The sequence below is a fragment of the Clavelina lepadiformis genome, chromosome 4, assembly GCF_947623445.1.
Source record: "Clavelina lepadiformis chromosome 4, kaClaLepa1.1, whole genome shotgun sequence".
Taxonomy (NCBI): Eukaryota; Metazoa; Chordata; class Ascidiacea; order Aplousobranchia; family Clavelinidae; genus Clavelina; species Clavelina lepadiformis.
Window position 1 is genome coordinate 1,249,400 of NC_135243.1, and position 25,875 is coordinate 1,275,274.

At 37.9% G+C, this 25,875-nt stretch overlaps 1 protein-coding gene across 1 annotated transcript in view; it reads right to left on the bottom strand.

Annotated features, from left to right (window-relative positions):
* LOC143452329 (uncharacterized) overlaps window positions 1-16,843 on the bottom strand; it is a 30,873-nt gene extending 14,030 nt beyond the window's left edge. The window contains exons 1-12 of the mRNA XM_076953253.1: window positions 16,694-16,843; window positions 16,453-16,578; window positions 16,139-16,285; window positions 15,944-16,033; window positions 15,100-15,222; window positions 14,704-14,769; window positions 14,160-14,270; window positions 12,501-13,495; window positions 12,097-12,427; window positions 11,177-11,257; window positions 1,113-1,199; window positions 205-470 (exon numbers count right to left, since the gene is read on the bottom strand). Coding sequence (XP_076809368.1) covers window positions 205-470; window positions 1,113-1,199; window positions 11,177-11,257; window positions 12,097-12,427; window positions 12,501-13,495; window positions 14,160-14,270; window positions 14,704-14,769; window positions 15,100-15,222; window positions 15,944-16,033; window positions 16,139-16,285; window positions 16,453-16,578; window positions 16,694-16,838 — 2,568 coding nt within the window. The 5' untranslated portion in view covers window positions 16,839-16,843. The remainder of the gene's footprint in view (window positions 1-204; window positions 471-1,112; window positions 1,200-11,176; window positions 11,258-12,096; window positions 12,428-12,500; window positions 13,496-14,159; window positions 14,271-14,703; window positions 14,770-15,099; window positions 15,223-15,943; window positions 16,034-16,138; window positions 16,286-16,452; window positions 16,579-16,693) is intronic.
* Window positions 16,844-25,875: the final 9,032 nt, after the last annotated feature.

Genomic DNA, 25,875 nt, shown 5'->3' on the forward strand with positions numbered 1-25,875 from the left:
CTAAACCGTCGCAAAATTATTCTGCAATTTTATATAAATTAGCACAAAATATCCGACCTACACTGCCCAGTAATCTCAACAAACTGCCTTGAAAAATATCTTCGTACTAGCGATTATGACGTCATAAGAACAAATGTAAACAATTCATTATGACGTCATATGCTGTTGTAAGCAAACGATAAAAAGTTGAATAAATCGTCAAACCTTTCCAGGCATCTCAGAGATCGCCGAAATTAATCTTTCCACATCACCAGGGGAGAAGCAGCTGCTCAGACCAAGCCCCTTTAACTCCTTTCGTTGTTTTCTTAAAACGTCACAAAAGATCGCGGCTTCCGATGATGACAATTTCAATGGATACAGATTCATCTCTGTTGGAAAGCGCAGTGACGCCATATTGAAGAGTTCCATGTCGCCGGATTCGTTTAATTCGCATAAAAGCGAAATATATCTGCGTTTGTTATTGTCCTCATCTAAACAAACATAATAGTTAATTATTTACCGGTTGTAGTTCGCCGCGTTATAAAAATAAATTTAAGACGGAAATTTTTCATGTTTAAGCTACAAAGTCAAGTTGAAAGCGAAAACTTACTTTTCTTTAAATTATCTGTTTGGGTCGAATTAAAAAAAGAATCAGGCATTTTAAACTGAAGATAAACTTAATACAACAACCAGAATTGATCTAAAGACATGTGGCCTATTTAGCCGGTAAATATTTTCACCAGAATTACCGGCAGCCTACTAAGCTAGGCTCTGTACACTAGCACTGGCAATATGTTTGCAATAGACAAGTAAATGACAAAACTTACTTTTACTTGGCCTAGTAGGCTGTTGTACTAATCTACCAGTGATTATGTGGAAATATTTCCGGCTAAATAGGCCACATGTCATTTCAATCAAGTTTCACAAAATATTATTACACAAATATTTTCACAGCATCACCAGTCTGCCAGCAGCCTTACTGTACTAGGCCAAGTAAAGGTAAGTTTTGAAATTCAACATAAATGTGTGTTCTGCTGCACATGATGCATGTCTATGGCAAATAATACATAACATGCACATGCAGTTTATTCATTTATTTGCAGATTTAGGACAAAGTCAGAAAATAAACTTACTATCCCAATTATCCCACTGCAGTTTCTCAAATCGTACCAGCTGTGACTTAAGTGCTTGTATCCAAATCCTCCTCTTCTCAGCAACATCTGGAAATAAATTATTATCAAGCTTAATACTGACAGGTGACAAATATAGTCTAGGCCTAGACGAAATGGCTTGCAATGAAATGTAGGCTAGAATGCAGTGAATTGTACTAATTTTAAATATCGCACATTTTTTTGCATATACTTGCTGTATACCACCAAATTTGCATTTTTCTGACTGACTGGCTGCCATTTACTGAAGTTGCTTTTTTGGTTTACCAAACTGTGCGAATGGCTGCTCATAAAACAGACAATTATTTTGCTGATTACTACAGTTTGAAAACACTATTTTCATCCAAATTTGATAAACAGTAGTCTTCGAAATAGGCACAGTCTATATAATGCTAAAAACAAAAAAATGGTTTGCAGTAATATTTTCAGACTGCATGTTAAGAGCAGTTGTTAGAGGATCTTTTATTTTATAATGGTTATATATAACAAATACAACGCATTGTTCTAAATAATAAGCAAACTGTGCATGAGACTGTTTTAATATAAAGTACATGGATCACGAACTGTCAGAGGTGGGCAGACAGTACTTTGAAACTTGAAAGTACAGTCGGTAACGGTACTTGGTAATAAAGGATCCAACAGTTCCGGATTTGGTACTGTTTCAAAAAAGTAGTCAGGTACTTTGCCAGTACTCGGTACTGAACTACTTTTCGTACAGTGTATCATGTTACAAGTGCAACTTTTGCTGATATTATGGCCCCGCTAAAGGTTACTTCAGGTCAAAAAATATGTGAACTGACTCTATGCGACTTTATTAGACATTCGTAGATTAAAAAAGCACTAAAATTGAAATCAAGTTTCAATCAAAATGAAATTTCAAAAAACAAACTTCTGAAAACCTTGAAGTAATCATTTTAAAAGTACCAAGCACTGGGACCAACTTATGTTTCTCGAAAAAAGTAATTCAGTACAGGGATTCGGTACTGTTCTCTAAAAGTAAGGATGGTATCGTTACTGAATATAGTACCGTTATACAATAATTTGGTGCTATAGTACTGCTGTACTGCCCAGTGCCCACATCTGCGAACTGTACTAAGTCTTGCTCAATAACCGATGCTTGATTGGTGGGGAATCATCTCTGAGGTCGTGTAAAATCTATCTTCCAAAACTATATTAGCAAAGAGAAATAAGCGAAATTATTACACTGCATGTTAATGCAGTAGACTTCGTATATTATGACTATCTTCAGAACAGACCATTTTGGTCACAATATCGTAATTTAGTCACAATAACCACAGCTGCAAGCCTGATACAGCGCCATACACCAAGCAGTATCGACACAGTCAGAAACAAATTGACTAAACTTTCTAAAATCTCATACATTTCTTACATGGTGCGAAAGAAAACTCACATGGCACAATCATTCCTGTCACATTGCATAATTGACTAAGAAACATTGGAGGAATATAATTGAAAAAGTGGTCGTAATACTCAAACACTGGTCATAATAAACAGAGACATTTGTATGGCAAAGTTTGGGACTATATCAACATGGTCATATAAAGCGGGTGGTCATATTAAGCCAAATTTATTGCATATAAATGTGTAGCACACCATCTGGTGGCTATCATTTTTTTACATGAGTTGGTAGGGGCAGCCAGTGTAAAATTACACAAGTGTTAGACTGTTAGCCTAAACCATATTCCATATTTCAGCTATATTATTTTCTGTTGGCCGAGACACCAAACAGAAACTAATTGCTTTTGTAATAATAAGTAGAGGAGTAATGAATCAGTTTCAAAACCAAATTTTTGAAAAAACAATCGACACATTGCAACCAAACCATGTATTATAGTATTATAAACGTTTGTATTATACAGATGACTGTAACTGTGCTTATGCTCCAAATTAGTTTATTCTAATTTTCTGCTAGTATGTTTAGTTGTGATTTTCAGTGTCAAAATACTTGTATATAGCAAAATGGCAATATAAATGATTTCCAGCTGTGACACAAAAACTGGTAAATTAGTAATTAAATTGCAATACATTTGTTCTGTTTCAAATTTAATGAAATTTATATTCTTAAAATGACAGCTCATGTGCAAAACAGCCACTGAAGTATTCCTGCACTCCACAACCTGCACTCAACCTCAGAGACAAGCGCAACAAAAACGATGTCTATCTTATGTGGCAACCAATCCATAAACATCACATGCATTTGTTTGACGTACAGACCACCTTGTGCTGCTTGCAACATGCTATCAAACTGCAACAGACCTGATTGAACTTTATGTCAAACCAAAACTGATGAAAATCAATGAAAAGCCTTATTTAGGTACCGGCTTATAATACCAGTTACAATGCTGAAACTGATCAATAGTCAACCCAAAAGTCAACCACAGACTCTTACTCCAGTAACAAATACAGACTATCAGCAGTGATCACATGATTTGGCAATGGACATTGTTTATATTACTGCAACAATGTTCATCATTATCTCTTAAAACAGAGTAAACATTGTATTCTGTGCTGCATTTGCCACAATGAGACACTGACAAAAGAAACGCTTAATGTAACTTATACATGTATATTTATTGTCAGGGCTGGTCTTAGGCCATTGCCAGTGATTTAACCAACTTGGGCTACATGCTGCTTAGTACCAAAACAGAAATAGTAACAAAACAGAAATCGCAAATCACAGTATTCTCAATTTGTTCTCGAAGTGTTATTAATTATCAATGTTATTATTTAACTTTTTCTCGAAAGAGAATGTGAACTTGGTGAAAACATATCACAAAGCAAAGATTTGATGAGAGCTGATTTGCAAAGAGTTTATATTTGGTTAACGTTGTTATGAATATTATTTCATTAAGTTATTTCAAATTGGCAAAAAATGCCCCCTATCAGTTCTTGCATTGGGTTCATGCGTAGTAAGGCCTGTTTTGTATACTATACAACACAAAAATGACATTTATGGACTGGCTGTGTTGAATGTTGTGGAAATGACAATGCACAAATTGCAGTTAATGCCACGGAACTTACAAACAATGTGCAAAAATAAATGTACCCAATATTGAGCTTTATACCACCCAAATAGATATGTGTAAATCTATTCATTCAAGGAATGTAGAAAATGTTGTATCGGTGTTTGTGTTGCAATTGTAATACAGTAAAAGCTCATTAACTTGACTTCATTTGAATGGAAATTCAAACAATTTAAGGCCATGTAATGCATGTAAACTAACCATGTAATGCATGTAAACTACTAATAGTCACAAGTGTTCTTTTTGTTTCCCAGAGCATAGTTAGCACTAATTATCTCAACATTAGTGAAAAATTCATTTTCAGTAGAAATAAACATAAACACCATAGTGACCATGCCACCATGCTCTCCATATTACATAGGCGAATTGCTTCTATTGGCACACAACTTAAACCAGCTGCTTTACCTATTTTTATTTTGTACATCGCTCTCCTAACCTCCTGGACTGTGATTTCCTTCACGGGTCCAACATTTTCCTTAGATTTTAGTGTGATATCCAACAGGTTTTCTTCATTCAGTAACTTTTCGCAATATTCCTTCCACAACTTCAACCTATCTGACAGCTGGATCTGTAACTGTCCATCTTTACTTCTCATGCAAGGGCTATCAAAAATATCTCTTTTACACATTGCTTTTGTTCTTGCCATGCAATAGCTGTGCCTCATCCTTTCTTCCATTCTCATTTCCTCAATCCTTTGTTTGTTTGTGTGATTGTCATATATAGTCAGTTGGGGCAAAAAAAAACATAGGGGTACTTGGGGTAAAAATGGACAGCCCTCCCAACTCCCCCTAAGAATGATTTTTTTGATAAAGCTTTGCATGGTTAGAAACATCATTTATTTGCATAGTTTTTTAACATACAATACAGGTCTAGAGGTAAGTACTCTTCAGGAACTATGCAAATCACTAAATTGACCCAAAAACGGTCCAAAAAAACTTTTTTTGCTCTTTACTAAACTTTTTGTGGATCGAAAACGATGGTTAAAAATCACAATCTTTTTATGTGTATTTACATGATATTTTAGTATGATTATACTCCAGTACTTCAATTTTGATTGCTGTTAACCTTTCATTCTATTCTATGTTGTCTTTTTTTACCCCAAAACTACACAATGTGTTGGGGCAAAAAAAGACAGTTGTTTTTATTTTCCCTGTGCTTGTTTTTTTACCCCATCTTTAATAACTTTCATTTTAAAACGATTTTGATTGCTATAAGGAATTAAACTAGCATTTTAATGTTTTACTTGCATTGTCTCAGTTTCCTGATCTCTAGTAAATACATTAATCCTAATGTACTGATGCTTCATTTGAAATTAAGTTAAGCGAGTGAAGTTAAACGTTAAGTTTTACTCTCCAATCATTTTGTGTTGTTCTTTGTAGTTAATTGATTTATGTACCATTCCACTTTGTTGAACTCCTGCCAAATAGCTATTCAAAAGCTTAACCTTCTTGTAAGCATTTACCAGTTTCAGAAGTCTCTGTTCAGTAGTAGTTTAACCAGTCCTGGTAGCATTGTGTTTCTCCAAAAGATGAAGAAGGCAATCCAATTTGGGAAAAGACCAGTTCACAGGAAACTGAATGGTCAAGTAATGTGGAAGAAATGCCATCCACCTCATCTATCCGCAACATTTAAGCTGTTTCCACACCGTCGATCACGGTACAATCACGGATCAGAACAACAAAGGACATCATCAATGAGTTGCAACTTCACGCTCCCGAAGGGATGAAGTATAAAATACGGCTTGTGTCAAAAGATGAATCGGTTTCGATAGAAAGTGTGTTAAAATCAAGGGGACGACAAACAAATGACAAGAAGAAAAAAAGAAAAAGAGTGAAGATGAATGGAAGCATTTTAACAAATGAAGAATTTAACGAGCAAGTTGAAAACTTTGAAGCAAATGGAACAATTGCAAAAAAGAGAAAAGCTGGGAGAAGGAAAAGGAACGCAGACGAAGATGAAGAAATAAATTCACTGGACTTGGAGGAAGAAATAGAAAGAAGGATGGAGCGGGAAATTCAAAGACAAATGGATGAAGACATGAAGAGAGTAGATACAGAGGATGAGATGGTAGAAGAGTCTGACGATGAATCTGAAGAAATGAATGACAAAACAAGAGAAGACACAGTTGTTAGAATGGAAGATGTAGAGGAAGAGATGTAGCTGAAGAAAGTGTAAACGAACAGAAGAAAGAAAAGAGAACATTTAAATTGGAAATAAACAAAAAGCAAGTTGGAAAGTACTTTGTAGTGTTTTGGGAGAAGCCAAAAACATATTATTGGGGAAAACTTCTGAAGGTCTTCAGAGACGAGGTTGATGGAAAAATTGAGCAAGCTGAATTTAAGTTTTGGGACAAGAAATCAACTTCAGAAGATGCAGTGTATTGGGACTGGCAAACAAAGGAAGACATAGATATAGTCACCGTTGAAAATTGTTTTTGGGGTCCTTCAACCGCAGTGTTAACTTCTGTCGGAGGTGCAAAATCATATTTTGGTTTTGCCGAAGAAGAGGAAGTGAAAGAAAAATTTGTGTTCCTAAGCAAATATGGACTTCATAATGCATAAACTTTTTTGTTTGTTTGAACAAGATGTTACAGTTTCATCCTCATCTGTATATATTGCTATTTCTTCTGCTTTGTGTTGCTTTTAACAAACAAAATTTGCTGTCGAAATTGATTGTTTTTTTTACCCCGAGCATGGTTTTTATTGCCCCAAACACTGGGGAAAAAAAAGCAACACAAAATATTCGATAAAAATAAAAAGAATAAATATAATGCTCCAATTTTTTGGATACATCAATGGAATATTAATATTGATCAATAGAGGGTAAAACTTGACTTTTTGGCCCATTTTTTAGCGAGAAAATCAAAAGTTTGTCAATTTTGCATTTTTTTGCCCCACTTGACTATATTTACGTTAATATGTATGTGAACTACTAAAAATAATTTCAAGTGTTTTTGTGGTTTCAAGGCCATAAGTAGCTCCTGTTATCTCAACAATGGTAAAAAATCATTCACTGTAAAAACAGCATAACATTATTAACACCATAACGATTCGCTTAACAAATGGGTTGTCATAGGCTAAAAATTCAAAGTTCTCTAAACTAATTATTTTTTTACTATAATCTACTCAAATATAAAGTTGACTCCGGTGCATAAAATTTAAGAACCTCAGTCAAGGGCTACTGAAATATACACAACATTAGAAACATTTGTAATGTGAAGAATTAACTAAACTTGACGGTGACACAACGTTTATGTCCTGCCAAACGCTGACGCTAAAAACTTTGTTCTTTCACTTTATGTTGTCTCAGAATACATGTTTTTGTCTTTGAGGCCTTGCCACAATTACCCGACTTATTTGTGGCAGTTGTCATTATCATAGATATAGCTATTTTTGCAACCATCTGTGTCAGCACAATTTTTCGCTCCACACATTTACGGTGAAATATAAAATGAATAAAACCAAGAAAGAAAGCAGTTCAGAAAGGTTACTTTGATTAATGATAGTCTAGGTTAGGCCAACAGCACCAGATCTACTGTAAGTAGCAATAACAGTTGGACATTACCTTTTACAAGCAAAAATAAATAGTGATAATTATTCAACCATTATCCCAGTCATATTTTTATGGTAAAATGCAGCCAATTTTACTTTACTCATGTAATTTAATTGGTTGCTTTTTGTCAATTGTATATTTTTACTAAATTGCAGTTCTAGTCAGTAACAGAGTATTTTTACTTAAATGGTCTACTTAAATAAATTTCTTTTACTTTGGCTACTTAAGTAGTTTTTTTTCATGGGCCATAGTGGAACGCATGGCAACTGCACCCTTGAGATTTTTGTAGACAATGATTGCTGCACCCGAACGTTTCACATTTATTTACTTCCCAAAAAAGAGCCCACAGGCACTGCACTTTGCTTTCCAGATGTCCAGCAAAATGTACCATTTTACACCAGGTAAACGTAATTTTAGATTTCCTGCACCCTGGAGATCTTGTCCAAAAGTTCTATGCTTTCCAGTCTGGTCCATGGGTGCTTTTACCGAAGTAATTTTTACACCAAAGTAACATACCGGAGTAGGTTTACCGAAAACTGAAGTAGTAAATGTTTTAGTTCAAAAATAATAATTTGCAGTCATTTTCATTTGCAATCAAATCTGCACAAAGCATTTACAGTCTATAATTTGAATTTCAAGTAACAATGCTCTGAGCCTCTGACAAAGAACAAAACTATGTCTGAAATTATTTAAATTCATAAGACTATGTATATTCCTGCAGTTGTATTGCTTTTAGTAAGATCTTGATACTTTGTCCTTTCACAACCTCATATTCTAGATCGATAACTATCAGTACTGGTAATCTTTAAACTACTTTAATCAGCTCAAAACCTGAGTGCTTCGAGCACTGGCCAAGTAATACATGTGGCTCAGGTTCCGTGTTCAATATCCAGTGGCGCCTCAACATTGTGATGCAAAGACAAGGCATTAACAACACTTGCTCCTGTTCAGTGGCCCTGGTGGACAGTTCTAAATTCGAGCAATACTATAAAAAAATCAAACTAAAAAATGTACGTGACAAGCAAAACTTACACAAAGGCTACCTCAGAAAGCTGGGCTCAAGCGATGAGGAATCATGGAGTAGTTTTGAACAGCAATACTTGTAGTAGAGCAAATTTTTTCGGAGTAATAATACTTTTACTTAACTGATGTGGTTACTTTGAACAACACCATTGCCAACACACCACACAACACCACGACCACCACTGCCAAACTGCGTAATAGTGTTCAAGTTATCTAACCTTAAGTAACAACATATAAAGATGTGTTTTACCAACATTTATTATTTCTGGAAACCAAATGAGTATTCTATTGTTATCATCTGTATGTATTACCAAGTGTTATACCAAGTAGGCTATTTTGTCAAGAACTTATAGCTTATCTGGTTTTACCTGCTGCCAGGTTCTTCACTGATTTCACCATACGCAGGAACGTGGCTTAATCTCCAGCAACTTGTCTTCAATTAGTACCAAGTATAGGCTAGAGTCTAGACCATACATAAAAGGCTGCTTTTTGTCATAGTCATCGGCCTATTTTTCTGTATAATAACATACCGGGAGCTTGCAAAACCTATAGGCCTATCAGTGGTGCTGATGTCTGATGTGTAGCCTAACTATTCCGGCGACAGAAAAAGCTCCCCTTCTCAATGTCGTAATAGTGTCCATTTCAGCTTCCCATTAACCTACTTACTTCTGGAATACAACAGAATTTTGACAACTGTTAAACCGTGCAAGCACAATTTCAAAGTTAACTTTAGCAGTTCCCAGACTAGATCGGTTTGTTATCAAAAGAAGGCAATGAATCTATCACGTGACTTTGTTATTGTTTTGATTATTTTCAAATCAATGACGCAACAGATAAAATCAGATGACATCTTCACAATAGTTTATGTATTTTTAGACGATGTTTTTACGATGACGCTTTCAAATTGCTTTTTTCAATTTACCTGTATGGGTATGTAGGCCTATGTTTTTATATAATACGAGATAAACCCGTTTTTTTTTTTAAAAAAAAACAAGTAACTGCGTAAATTAAATGTAAAAATATTGCATATTTTTGTATTTAGTCAATAAAAGTCCACTAGTAAGATATGGTGCTTAGAAACCAAGTGTTTCTTAGCGGCCTACCAGTAGACTGATCGAGCCGTGTCCTTTATCGCAATAGCAGTTTTAACTGGGCACATCATCAAATTTCCTCCTGACGTCACCAATTGCCAGTTACCAGTTGTGCCAGTTACCACTGTTACCAGTTGTACGCCAGTTTTTACTAACACCCGCCAATGAACAGGAAAAAGTTACAAAACCGAAAAGGCCTAAAACGTGCTCAACAGAAATAACGTTGATATTTGCTGGTAACAACTAGCACGACCAATAAACCTTTATACCAGTAGCTATGTATCTCACCAAACAACAAATAATTTCTCACATAAGCACAATGAACATGAAATATAATAACCTACGTTGGCTGGCTGCTGGCTAGACGCTGATGAATGGTTTGTGGTAGCCTATGCAGTTTCTAACTGCAATTTTGTAATGCCTAGCAATGGTTCCTAATGTAATGGCGGAAAACTGGAATGATCTGTTGGCAGAGGTGCCATTTTGTTTGTTATGTTTGCAATCTTTACAAATTTTCTGTCTGAATACAAGCAAGTAGACGACCAAAGTACGGGTACTATATTTCGATATCTCTAACACAAACAATGTGTCTATGTAAATGGTGTGTAAACTGGGTAGTCACAAAGGTTTAACTGTGTCTGTATCAGGTCTAACAAGTGTGTTGGTAAACTTTGGGCCATCTTTTGATGACAAACCACTAAATATAAACAAAAAAATTTAACAAAATAAAACGCTTAATACGTTTACTCAGAAATAAAGCTACACAAAGTACCCAGGACAACATAAAAAATATAAAAATTACTTTCCAAGTAACCTTCAAATCAATTCAAACAAACCATAAACCATTTGCATCATGAACAAAACCAATAACACAGCCCTGGTCTGGTAGGATATTATTCTCTTTAAATCTTGTAAAACTTCTATTGACTTTCTACGGATGCCAATAAGCTATCCACTTTTTCTTCATCGAACCTTACTTTTCTGAACAAATTTCTAACATTATCTAATCTATATTATTGTACAAAATCTCAACCCAGTGGTTCTCTCTAACTACAACACATATTTGTGCAATGCAGATTTAAATTTGAAATTACATTATTACACTTGAGTAATCTTAAACTGATCACTTTTGTTAAGAGTTTTAATGTAAAAATAGCGATGGTTGAAATTACCAGTACAATTCACATAGATCAGAGTCAAACTTCTGACATTTCATAATTGCGTTACACTTATCTCAAAGTGAAATAGAATCAAGCATAATCAAGCATATAGAACAAGCATAGGCCTATATACCGACACGCAATGAACATCAACTAACCTGATGGCGACAGACCTTTCATGGAAAATGTGCTTCTTGTCTGCATGTTTGTTGACGACACTGGACCTCTGCCATGACAATCTTAAAGATGGACCAGTTAAAACATGTTACGCTAATACAATAACAGAACAAGTTTGCTATAAAGAAAGAAAACGATGTTTTGTTGTTGTAGAGTTGGCCAAAACATCAAGAATCAACGAATGTGTTCAGGAACTTCATTGATTTTAATTTATGAGTCACCTACTTCTAAAGCAGATGTGTAATTGCTGAGCAACTGCAAATTATCGGTTTGGTGACACTTAATCACGCGACACATAATCACGCGACGCTTAATCACCGACACATAATCACTAGGACATTTAATCACGCGACACATAATCACACATTTACAGGATCGGCTACCGATAACTAGGTAAACACCGAACAGTTGTTCTTAATTCGTCATCAGACTCGTAGTCACATTTCATGCCAATTTCAGTAACTTTGCGCAGGACGCTTCGCGTTAGGTGAATATAACAACTCCTAACATTTGCTGTAAGAAATGCTGTGCGGAAAGCACTTACTGCGGCAGTCTCAAAATCGAGAAAAACGCATTCCGGTGCAGCAGTGGGGATCATTGTTTTAATTGCATCAAGGATGCGATCGTACGTTGCTCGCGTTTGTGTTTGTGCTCGCAAGTGATTATGTGTCGCGTGATTAAATGTCGCGTGATTAAGTATCCAAGTCGCGTGATTAAATGTCCTAGTGATTATGTGTCGCGTGATTAAATGTCCTAGTGATTATGTGTCGCGTGATTAAGTGTCCTAGTGATTATGTGTCGGTGATTAAGTGTCGCGTGATTAACTGTCGCGTGATTAAGTGTCGGTACACCAAATTATCAGCTAGTGCTTAAGATGGCCAGTTTAATAAAGTGGACATACCTCGGAGCATATCTATTAACAAGCCGCAAATGAATCGTCGAATGACTGACCACTTCTCATCAGCAAAAGCCTCGTTTGTAACAAAAATCTGAAATTCAGCCAGCGACATTTGGCTAATAAAGTACCAAGCCGTGAAACACTCTTGGAACATTTGATGTGAGAAGAAGTACTTCTGGTCGCCATCAAACACACGTTGTGACAATCCACTATAAGCATGAAGTGCCACTATGATATCCTGGACATCATCAGTTGAAGGAAGTTCTTCTTTCATTTCGGTTGGTGTAATGACAACCGTTGACTTTTTAGTGGCATTGTAAGCCAACCTGCTAATCTGCAATGCAATAAAGACACATTATGACCTATACTTTCAACAAGCTTTGAATGACCAGTTATAATCTGAAAACCTGCTGTGTCAGTGCAGTGATATCAGGGTGCCGTGTGTTATCACTACGTCTCAGACCCTCCAAAACGGTAGCAAAGACACGAGTTGTTGTGGTGATTTCTCCAACATCTTTTGAAGGATTTAGAGAAGCTGTGATAACTAACTGAAGCAATAACGGATTGTAACACAATGAAAACACAACAGGAGCGTTTTGAGAAAGTTGAAACCACAAACTTTTAGCATGTGTACCAGTGTAAGCGTAAAATAGTGATTTCATGTTATCATAAGACAAATCACGAATAAAAATGGTACGTTTTGGTTGTAGGGAGTGGGGAAGATTAAGCATGCTATGAGGTCGTGAAGTAATTATGATTTTAACACCAGGAAGGTAATTTTTATTAAAAAGGCCAGCAATGATATTTTGCGCAGATTGTTTAGTGTCATAAGTGCGTTTAGCAAACTTCTTCTTAAATGTGAAATCGGCCTGGTCCAGCCCGTCAAAAACCAGTAGACACTGGCTTTGATTGTTTTTAACCCACTCAAATGCGTTTTTCCAGGTTTCCTCATCTAAATTAGGATAATTAATGTTAATTAGCATCTCAGGTAAAGTGAGCTTGTCATCATCGGGTAAATCCATAAAGTTGATGTGAAAGGTAGTGAACTCCTCAGTTTTCGCAAGACGCTTGGACAGGGTCGATTTCCCTGCACCGGGGTTCCCGATCACACCGGTGTAGCGTTTGTCTGACTTCACCAGGTCATCGAAGTCAATACTTCTTTCATGTGATATGCCCTTTAAGTGATCAGTAGATGGGACAAATGTTTCTTGCTTAGGTGCTGCTCCTCCTTGATAAAACGTCACTTCGGCAAGGTTGGGATGCACCACAGGAAAGTTTTGTAGTGGTACGTTGATGCCAGCTTGGGGCCGAAGATCAGCCTCTCGATGTTTCTTTTGCTCCTGCCTGACTTTTTCAATGGCTTCTTGTTCTTTAATCCTTCTTTCTGTGTCCTTTCTTTGTTCTAATAAATAACACAATAGAAAAAGTTTTAATGAAAAATCAGCAACTACTTCGATAAAGCTAAAATAACTTACAAAGTTCCAAGCATTGTTTCCTAAAACCAAACTTTGATTTAATATTGTGCAATTTGGCAAATCATAAGGTATAGCGATTTAAATACTAAGTAAAGTAGCGTTATGTTTCAAAAGAAATATCACTAAATGTTTCTGTGCAATTACCGATTACTTTTAGGCCGGGACCTAAGAAAACATGTTTCAACAGAAATGTCATTTAAATGGAGCTTTCTCGAAGCAAACTTTGGATGCATACTTGTGTGCTGTCCATGCAGTCAGCATAAATAGGGAAATCACATCGCTTTACTAGATCACTAAATCACTAGCTTCACTAGACATGGTTACATGGTTACATGGTGACGGTGCGGTTAGAGCGCTTGACTCGTTGTACTTTAACCAGTGTTCGATACCCATTGCACTTTCGTTGTAATGCCATTGCATTTGTTTTTTGTCTACAGTCATTGAAAAAAGCATATTCACACAGAACTTTGGCAGAGTTTGACCTGAGTGGTATTATGAAGTCTACTTATAGGCTTAACTCGAGTAAAATTTTAAACCGATGTATAAAGAATACTTTAAAAAGGTGCAATGTTGCACACTTCCAAAACATACCTGCAGATGAGGTCGTTGGTAGACTGGCAACTGAGGGACTGGTACTTGGTGCTGCCGTTTGTAAAGTTGATGTTGAAATTGGTTGTTTAGGTTGCGTAAAACCGGTTTGCTCTAAGAAACGAACACAGTTTATAAAGCATGAAGCTTTTAGCTGCAAGCAACAAATAATAACTTGCAAATAAAATTCATATAAATTTAAACCGTTGATTTTAACATCTTCATGAAAATTTGCAAATATATCAGATGTTGTAAAGATGGACAATTACAAGCCAAAACAAACGCAGCACACAATAATGACTACTGTAACAATGGTATAGGTGTCTCAGATCATTTAGCAAATTGCTTCTTAAACAATGTTTGCGAGTGGTGTATGGTGTATTATTCATCAACAACCACGTTGCATTTTAACATGCGCTTGAAAGGTATGCCCCACATCCCCACAAAACAGAATTAACAGATGTGTAAAATCCAATCATGTCCCAAACAAGAGCAAGGACTTTTAATTTTAGTTAATAAATAAGCAAACATGATTAAGTTAACTTACCTAATACACCACTCGTGTTCCTATCTGCTTGATATATTGTTGGTTGAATGGCAACGTTTCCAGAAGCTGCGATACAACAGAGATTAAAGTGTCTAAATTAATGTTACTGAAACCAGTTTAATGAAAATAGAAATAAGCACAATGAATGTTTGCAAAAGTAAAATAAATACAAAAACATTAAACTGTATTTTAAAGATAATATTTAATTGTACATTATTGCATTTTCTAAAAACCAAAGTGATGCATTTGAATCAGATTCAAACAGAAATTGAACGTATCGAATATACACCTTGTGTTTCGGATTTTAATTAACTGTAGAATTTGTAACTTGTGTAAACAAAACATGATTTATACAAACAGTATTCACTGCTTTTCAGTCTATAACCTAATCATTACTTGTAGAACGTATTTCAGTGTTCAAAGCATTGGATTGATTGGTCACTTCTGAGATGTCTGTGTGGCGCTCAACCTGTGGATTTGCTTCGATCGGTTGCTTTGGTTGGGTCACATCAGATGGATCTAGAGATGACCACGTGAACAGGTGTATTACCATCACGTGTAACAAAAACCACTGACGTATAAATAGTTAATATACATTATAAGTAGGCCTATAGTTAGCAAGTGGTTACATTCAGTTGCTTGCTAAACTATTTCAATTGATAACGAAAGTTTTAAACTGGTGATCAAAGATTGTTTTACTTTGTCAAGATATAAATTACAACCTGATATAAATGTAGAACATGACAAAGGTGATAGAACAAAAATTATTATTTCTTATACAGTGTTTGCAGCTGTTGCATGGAGTGTTTTACATCATCAGAAACCAGCTTTGCATTGAAACTAATATTTAAAGTTAAGCCTTGCAAAACTCACAAATTAAGATGAACAATTTGTGTGAGATAGAATGAGTGAACAAGAGCACGGGGCAAGCTGGTGCACCTATTTGTACAAACAAGAGCAAGGGCTCTTGATTTTAGTTAATAAATAAGCAAACATCCATAAGTTAATTTACCTAATACCCCGCTCGCGTTCGTTCATGCACGAAAGTGCGCTGTGTTCCAAAAGTAGAAATTAATAAATGTACTCACAAATCAAGCAAATACAGAGACATTTAACTTTACTATACTTCGAAGGTAGTTTGTTATTGCACAGTATTACATTTCTTGAACACAAAAGCGATATTATTAGAGAAGCGATTTCAATTAGCTTTGAACAAATTACGTTAGCACATCTATTACACCTTTTGGTTGGGTGTTTAATTGTGGAGGATCAAAGGGATTATTTGCCGAATCCTGCTGCTCAATGCTTGGTTGAGATCTTTTTGCAGAATCTATAAAACATCTTTTAAACTCAAGGAAAGAAAAACAATGTGATACCATAATGAAAAACAAGAAGAATTTTACAAGGAAAAATTGCACGGTATTATAATGTTTACCTAAAGGATTTGTTTGTTTCACTTTAACTCGTGTTGGTGTTACATTTTTAGAATCTGTGATGTCCATTTGACTATATTCTCTGTTGTCTTGATAGTGTCTTTCATCGCGGAGATTAAATTGAGGAGCATAATTAATCGTGACTGGCCCTGCGTAACCCAATTAAAAGCAAAGACAGTCATTTGTAAAACAACCTAGTAAAATTATCAAAAAAATCATATTAGAAAAAAGACAAATAGTAAATAGACTCTATCCTTAATATTTAACAACAATTGTGTGCCTACGTATTCAGCAAATCAGTTTTAATAAAACTTACCAATCCTTCTTTCAGCCATTTTGCTTGCAAGCTCAATCAATCCTGGATCGATTCTACTTAAAGCACTCTGAGAAGCTTCAGCATTTTCCATTGTTTGCAAGACTTGATTTCCTGCATCTGCAGGCCCTGGATTTAAGGCAAAGGAAAAACAAAACTTTTATACCAAGTAATATATTAACAGGTTTTTATGTAATTAAAGCAAAGTACAAAGACTTAACCTTTTTAATCTCAGATTACTCACCATGAGACATCCCCGCTTGCATTGCAACAGCACGTGATGTTCCAGGTTGTTCATCACTTTCATCTGATGAGCTCTCTTCATTGTTATCAGGTTGTACAAGTTGAGGTTTATCTTCGGTCAATCTTTGCTCTTCTGACTTCGACATGCTTCAACGTTGCAGTAATTATCTTAGCTTATGTTTTATACCTGGTCAAAATTGTTGATGACGTAAACTTGAAAATTTAAACTTTGTTAACAGAACGATTAGTTCTTTAATCTATATAGTTTTGTTTTAGTATTTTTCATTTTAGTATATTATTAGTTTATATATATATATATGATGATTATATGTGCTGCTGTTGCCAGCACGAACACGTCTGTGCGTTGCCGACGAATTTGAGTTCCTGAGCAGGCTTGTTTATGCCGAAGTTGCTGAGTAGCTTTGTTTCTTCCGGAATTGCGGAGAAATCTTGTACCCTTCGAGGTTCCCGGAGCAGTGTCAATGCCACCAAAGTATAAATCCGAAGTAACGTCGTTTCTCTGGATATAACTAGAGTATAACTCTGGAGTAACCTCTAGTAACCTCGTTGCCGCTGAAGAAAAGTTCTAATCTCGTTTTGGTTAAAGTTCTGGACGATCTTCCCGAGTTAAGTTCCAGTCTCGCTTCTTCCTAAGTCCTGGATCAGTCTCCTTGGCACCTGAGTTGATTTTCAGGGCAGTCGTGTTTCTGCCGAAGTCCTTGAGCAACCTCGTCACCACCAAAGTCCTCGAAGCAGAATCGTTCACGCCGGATTTCTCAGACCAGCGTCGTTGCCGTCGGGTTAAGTTTCGAAGCAGTCTTTTTTCCGTCCGAGTTGCCGGAGAAGCCTCGTTGTTGACGGAGTTCCCGAAACAGTCTCGCTGACACCAGTGTTAAATTCTAGAGCAGTTTCTTTGCCGATGGAGTCACCGAAGCTGTTTTGTGGCTGCCGGAGTTCCTGGAACGGCCTAGTTAACGTCTGTGTTAAATTCCGGAGAAATATCGCTTCCACCAAACTTCCCGGAGTAGACTTCCATCCGCCAGAGTTAAATTCTAGAGCACTCTCGTTTCCGACGACTTTCCAGAGCTGTCTTTTTTCTGCCGAAATTCCTAGAACAGCGTCGTGTCCGCGTTTCCGTTTCCGTCTTTTTCCGAGTAAAGTTCCAGAGTTTTCCAGACTGCTCCAAGCACTTTAATCTTGTTGACGCGGGACGAAATTTTGAAGCTGTTTTGTTGGCACTACACACCTGCTGCCGGTACTACAAGGAACTGCTCCAGCATCACTGAGAAGGAACTGTGCTACGAACAAGACAGCTTATCAGCCATGGGCTAATGAAGAACACAACATCTGCACAACCTTGTTCCAGATGCTTGGTCCTCAATGTCTGAGTTCATGCCACCCCTTTCTATTGCTATTCGGCAAGACACTACAAAAGAGACAAGACACTGATTACACCCTGACCACAAAATATTTGAGTCCTGCAAGAAAAATTTGGCCCAGAGCCACCGCCCCACCTAGTTCATCCGAAACCACCCTAGAACAGAAGTGACCGTTTTGGCGCAAACATGCAGCGCTGGGAGCTAAAATCATCAGCAGCATGCGAGTGTGGAGCAGGGTCCCAGACCGCTGACCATATACTATTTGACCGTGGGATCATTCACCCTCCCAAAACTGCGCAAAGCTTCACAGTTTTGGACCAGGGGATGAAGAGCTGGCTTCAACATCTGGCCGAGTACATTTGATGAGCTTATACTCATACGTAAAAATTTGCCACAAAAGTTAATTTCAGGACCAGTTTCGTTTCCGCTGGAGTTGTGCTTCGGAACAGTCTTGTTGTAGACAGAGCTGATTTCCGGTGCAGTTTGTTTCAATTTTTTTTTCGCCGACGATCTTGGACTAGGGTCTTCGCCGCCTAATCTTAACGCCTGAGTAGCTTCGATGCCACCAAGACATTGACGTAGAGGCGGAAATGTAGGACTGAGCTGCAACCAAGCTAGAACCACGTCCAGAATTAAGATTTTTTAATTGACCAGTGTAATTAACTTGGCTGTGGATTGTAAAACTGTAACCGCGAGATGGCTCCCCTGCCTAAAAAATATATGTCTGTCGATGAATACCTTTTTAAAGGCTCAGCGAATGCTGCGCTGTAATTGTGACGTATGTTATTACCGTGTCCTTCAGTTTTGTTATTGCACTGACTTAGTTGAGTTGTATCACGGCTGTAAGTACCCACGAATTAAAACTTGTATTAAAGTCATAAGACGACAGGGTAAATAGGCTACGTACAGGGACAAAGTTACGGGTTCATTTGATGAACAGATACTCAAACGCAAGGAGAAGAAGTTACCAACAGAGTTGAGTTCCTGAGCAAAACTTTAGGAGGTGTCTTGTTGCCACTGGAGTTCTAGTGTCGCCTCCTTGACACCGGAGTTCCAGAGCCGTCTTTTTGTCGCCGGACTTCCCGAACCGTCTCGATTCCGACGGTGGTTCCAAGCCGCCTTGTTGCCGCAGGAGTTTCGGAGCGATCTCGCTGCGGCCGGAGTTTCAATGCCACCTCTTTGCCGCCGGAGTTCAAGAGCCGTCTCGTTGTCGCCAGAGTCCCAAAGCCGTTTCGTTTTTTTCCGAATATCCGGAGCGATCTCGTTGCTGCCGGTGTTGGCAGAACAGACTCTTTGCCACCGGAGTTATGAAAGCTATGAGACTGGATATTGTGCGACACGGTTTCGTGGTAACTAGTTAGACACGACCGTATTGGTGATTTGAGAAAATCAACTAAAAGTGGCAATTTTGCACTGAAAATGGGAAAGTGTCCTAGGTAAGAAAAGCCAAGAGCGCCGAGCTTGTTTGCTTACGTTGATATATGGTGGGTTATCTCCTGGATACTTTATTGCGTTCTAGCACCGTATTACGCTGAGCAAACAACGCTTGCTGATAACTCAGCGATATAACTTACACTTTTCAATGCTTTTATGTTCAGTAAAAATAAGATATAAATTTTATCTTTCTAGTTAATACCACATCATATTTAGCAATCAATGCATTTAAACTCTCATTTACTTTAAGTGAATTGAAAGTCATCTCTGCATTTCAATCACCGCTAGATGGGGAGATGGAGCAATGACTCAAACTATTGAGTTTGTCAGCCAAGCCCGTCAAAGTAGCAACATAGCCTGGTGTTCGTAGAAACCGTGAGTTTTGTGACTAATCTTTTATCTTGCGTTTGTTGCTGTTCCTGGATGCCATCGGTCATAAGTTGAGATAAAAAATCGAAGGCAAAGACAAGAGTATCAATGAACTTCGATTCAACACGCATCCTAGGCTACCAGCAGCGTTGAGCTTTCCCACGAGCTGCGATCAGATTAAGTCCAACCTGACCAATTTCTCCATCAAAATGCGCGGGATTTTGTTTAAATGATAAAAGCGCTCGGCGATAGTTGTTATTTCAAGAAAATATAAATTGAAAACAAGAAATGGTTGAATCTTATTGTTGCTGGTGTTTTCGCAGACGTTTGACATCCACGATCAATCAATCATATGCATGTTAAAACGAGTACTGGGTACTTTGCCAAATCGTATAGCTTTGTGGGCATGTTAGATGGTTTTCGAATCTTTCCAGGTTTTGTTTGATGTGTCACGTTCCAGAGCTTTGATCTGTGCGCTGTATCCAAGAGTTCACCTTCACACGCCGCCGTGTATTTTACTTTGATCGCATAATCGCCACAAACAGGTCTCTCGTTACACTTATAATCCTGCCAACGATGCAAGTAATATCGTCATCATGCCGAGCTTTTGCCAACCATGCACGCTCTTATTTTCTACCCACAATGCAATACCGCAGGCAAGCTGCTACACGACCAAGGACTGCATCACACGGCATCTGAATCGATTATTTTTAGTTCATAGATTTATGGCGATTGTGCTAACTCGAAAGGTTACTAGATCAATGGATCGATGCCGAAAGCATCTCGTCAGGAAACACAGGACAGAGACGGCAATAGTCTGGTCGGAGACACTGACACACGCGCAACTGCGTTCGCTGCCAGAGCTCCCAACTCATGACAGTGCTGAGTGCTTCGACAAGTTATTGCGTCTAATTACACAGAGCTTCGAGGAGCGCACAGACAACACAGACATGTTAACATCAGCTTTATCGTTCGTTGACTTAAAACCTTCCCAGCTTATGCGGTGATATTTGTGCGTCATCGGTGAAAAAACCTCACACCTACATCTGAGGGAAAGGTTAAAGCTCGATTTACTAAAAAGTTGACGTCGCACTTTTCAACCCGTCAATTAGGAACCTTCGCGAACACGGTGGCAGGCCGATGTCATTTTGATTGGTTGATTGATTGGTCGATGACATTTTGGAGATCGTTTCAACATTTCACGAAGCGTATGCTCGAACATATCACATTGACAATGAACCACGCGCGACATCGCCAGCGCATTCAGAAGATAATTTCGTCACCAGCCACACTGATTTCACTGATTCTATTCACAGTAATTCGTGTTATGGAGACCACGCAGCAAAGTGTGGTAATAGCTCCAACAATTACCAAGTTAAAGAAATAATTACAGAGGGCGAAGTAATCAAAATTAGTCGGAAAATGAATGACTCGCACAATCGAGGCCGAGGCCGAGGAAACTACAACTCGCAGAGGACATCAGTGTAGCAGAAGACCGGGGTAGAGTAGCCGCACAACCAGAGCATCAGGCGACGAGAATGAATTTTGCTATCACGCCAGTTTCGGTGCAAACGCGCGCAAATGTGAGAGAACGTGCAAACACGGGTCCAATTTGTCAGAGCAGGGAAACTAACAGGGTTGTTATCGAAAGCATCACGTGACATCCACAAACCGACTCGTGATAACTCTCTGTTGACTTTTTACGATGCCACGTCATCATATTCGCCCTGTGATTGACAGCGGTGGTGCTCTTAGCATAGTTAAGGTAGACCATACAACGCCGAAGCGCAAACCGTCAGCTCTCAAGTTGCCGCAAACGAGACAGAAATTTCTACTTTTTCTTAAACAGTATTTAGATGTCCATCTTGGCTTCCCAATTTAATTCTGTTGCAGTGGATGGTCAGACGGCGATTTTGAGCATATGATGTCCTGACTTATTTTCAATTAGTCCTTTAACCAACACAGCGAAACCTGTGTTATTGGGTCCAACACACGGCAATTTATGCGAAGGGGACGCAAGTCCCAATTTCACACGTTTCTTGGTTGGAACTGAACCGCCCGGATAAACATCAAAAGATGTTAACTGAGTTTCCGGCATTGACAACTTGTCTGCAGAAGATTCCCGATGACGTAATACCCTACATCGTGCATCGCATTATGTGTTCAGGCGAGCTGTTTACGTGTGACCCAAAGTCAATATCACCAGAAAGACGAAAATTAATCGACCAAGAAGTAAAAAAACTGCTTGACGATGATACCGCTGGACATGATATCGTACGTGATATGATACGATATGGCATATATGATACGATATGATATCGTTAATGAAAAACAGAACTTATTGTTTTTGGAATGATATTCTTGTTCTTTAAACAAATGTATTCTCAAGCTTAATTCATAATTGCCAGTCTATGCATGCGCATACAATTCGAATGGTAAGAAATGGTTTTCCACTCTTGATATAACAAGAGCTCATTACAATGTGATAGCATAGAACCTAGAGACAGAATCAAAACCGCCTTTTCTAGGAACGGCAAATCATTTATGCTTGTGCAAATATTTGCTTTGGCTCGGAAAATAATCCACGAACGTTTAATTTGCTGATGAGTAAATCGCTTAAACTATTCGAGTCATTTTGAACGTTTTACTTAGACGACAGTCATTTCGCACGAATGCGAACTAAAGTAGGCAAAGTCAAAATTAACCTTCCTTGGATATTTGATAAATGGGGTCGGTGTCAAACCATCAGATCTATAACATGGGTTTAAGACGTCACTTTGACGCTTTTACGTTTCAACGCAAAGCCAGAATGGACTACGCACGTCGTAAAAATTTTTGTGGTCGGCAAAAACAAAACGCGGCACTTCTAAAATTCCCGATCGAAGTCAACCATTTTGCACATTTTAGGAGGGCACCCAGTTTACACCAAGTCGAGCCGAGCTTGTTTGCTTACGTTGATATATGGCGGGTTATCTCCTGGACACTTTATTGCGTCCTGGCACCGTATTACGCTGAACAAACAACGGTTGCTAATAACTCGGCGATATAACTTACACTTTTCATTGCTTTTGTGCTCAGTAAAAAAATAGAATATAATTTTTATTACTCCAGTTAATACGACATCATATTTAGCAATCAATGCAATGTACTTCCTATACTTCTAATACTTCCTATTTTGCAATCAATGCTTTTAAAATTTCGTTTATCTATGTTTCATATCTGACCACACTAGACCTGGGTAGGTCTCAAGCACATAGCTCATGTGCAGTGAATATAACGTCATATACATTTATTAGAAGATAGACGTCCCGAATTACTTTGAGTTTTTAGTCACTTTTCTATTTACAAGCCCAGCTGGAAAAATACTTGGAAGTCTCTAATGCTGTTTTTCTTAATTTAATGACGTAAGTAAGTTATATTTACTTTGTGTGTTACATCATAATCATCAAACAACAAACGAAACATCGAAACAATCAAAAGAGTTTAAATAAAAGCAATGAAATATGAGATATTGAGATGTCGTAAATCATGAGCTAAGTGACTTTAACATCGACACTGCATGGTGCAACGACTGGAAAGAAGTGTCCCGCACCCCCCCCCCCTCAGTTCAATGTGGATCCCTCCACCCCCCCCCCCCTCCTGCTGGCGCAGACCTTCCTCGAAAAGTCTGGACAATCCTGAACCGCCTCAGAACAGGAGTAGGTCGTTTTGGCGAATGCATGCACCGCTGGGGCCTCAAAATATCACCATCATGCAATTGCGGTGCAGAATCACAAACAGCAGAACACATCTTCTTTGACTGTCGTGTCCTACACCCACCCATAAGCCAAGAGGACCTGAAGACCCCTGACGGAGAAGGGAGGAAATGGCTGCAATTGGTAGCCGAATATGCTTGAGCCGACTTCATACGAAAGAAGAAGCTAAGTGACAGTTTTTTCGTTAAAAGCCTTTTTTTGCAAAATTTGTAAAACTCATGTTCTATAGCGGGTATAATCTTAGACAAGTGAGCAACTCTTTTGTTGACTGATACAGACAATAGCGATTATGACATATAACCAGCAGTGGTACGTTTCCCGCCAATTTTTTGATTATGAATTCGGCGAATCATGCTCGGGGAATTCCCAAATTGAAATAAGGACAACGCAGAACGTCACATTCTCAATAGCTGCATAATTGCTCTTTAACTGCCGCTGATAACAAGTTCTCTCCAGCCACGCAAGCTCTTATTTCCTAACCACAACGTAATACAACAGGCAAGCTACTACACATGGTATCGGAATTGATTATTTTTAGTTCATAGATTTACGGCGATTACGGCGATTGTAATTATTACGCTATTCCAGGTGCTAGCAACATATAGCTAAGTAATAACCAACAACATTTACCTGATCTTCAAGATGAAAACGTTGAAAATACAAATGATATTAAGATAAATCTGCTATTACTGCTAGTATTAATCATACACCTAACTTGAAACCTGCAAAATAAAACAAATGGAATTATCATAGCGTTCATTTTTCGCCATTGACATATCATATAAGCAACAGTGTTAAACGTCAAATCTCAGCAAATAGCCGAGCACTTTTCTTGGCGGTAGGAGGAGCAGTCTTTGCAGCTTCAGCAATTTTGTCGACAATTAGGTAGTTTTGTTAAAAATCAGCAATCAGCTTAACGTTAAAATAATAAGACGATATAAAATTGCCGACCTCATATCGTGAATAAACATATGGTGGCTATAATCGCTTCACTTTAAATAAACGATGAAGAAACAACAAGTCATCCACATTCTATTACGACTCAACATTAATTGAACTTCAGCCAATTAGAAGCACCTCAACCCACGGACCACAAACCAGCTCATGTAGAACTATTGGTTGTTTTAATTGTAATTTTACTGCCTCACATTTAGAAGCATGCAAATGTAGTCGAAGATGCTGAGCCACAGCTCTGTTTTGGCTGTTGGCGCTAGCCCGGTACCGGTAATAACTGTGGCGAAAGACGGTATCTACGTCATCATCCATCATATGAAATCATCCTCTGAAAGCGTAGGATGGACACTGAGAAGCGAAAACGCTTAACGGGCATCGTCTATGGCCACAAAAGAGAGAGATAGAGATGGCCTCGTCATGACTTCGAGATGATCTGACTCCAATAAAAGTTCTGTGCTTTTTTCGACTGAATGAAAATCAACACAGACACACTTGTTTATATAAGAAGCCTCGACCAGCACTGCAAATAAATCGATGCTGCCAGCACAATGATAAACATCGATAAAAGTTGCATTAAAGTAAACCGAACTGGACAAAATAAACTGAATGAAAATCTACATAGACACATATATGTGAAACCTAAACACTACCCAAGGCAATTAGCGGAAAGTATAAAAATTTTTGGGATGCGGAGTATTTAAAGGGAAGTAAAATTTGGCATTAACCGCCACAGAGCCGTAACAAACTAAAATGCTTTATTCGTAAATGCATTGTTATTTCTAACATTTCTATTCTGCAAATAAATACTTCCCGCCACACATCGCTTACCTACGAAACGTATTCCATCCAATACGTTTTAGCTATAGTTTACCATTACTATTGCACTTAATTCAAACCCAAGTCATCAAGTGTAATTGTTTTACATTGTGTATAATATCGACTGACACATCTGTCAGAAAGAGCAAATATCTGTCTTTCTATTTTTGCAAAACATTCTACACCACTTCATATCATTTAAAATCCTTTCCCCGGTTTCAAAGCGTCACGAATGACAAGAAGCGTGTTTGCTCACATTTATAGGTCGCCCAATATCTCATAAAGTTTATGCAACTTCCTGGAAAAGTACAAAGTCAGGAAAAAATCTTTCAACTTACGTTGCTAAATAATGAAAAGCAAAGAATTTATTTAATGGTTAGCTCGATGTAGACGACGATTGTGGAACTGGGTCGTAAAATAACTCCGGCGTTCACTTTTGTGACGTGTGCGTCGTAAACAAAGCTGTTAAAAGGATT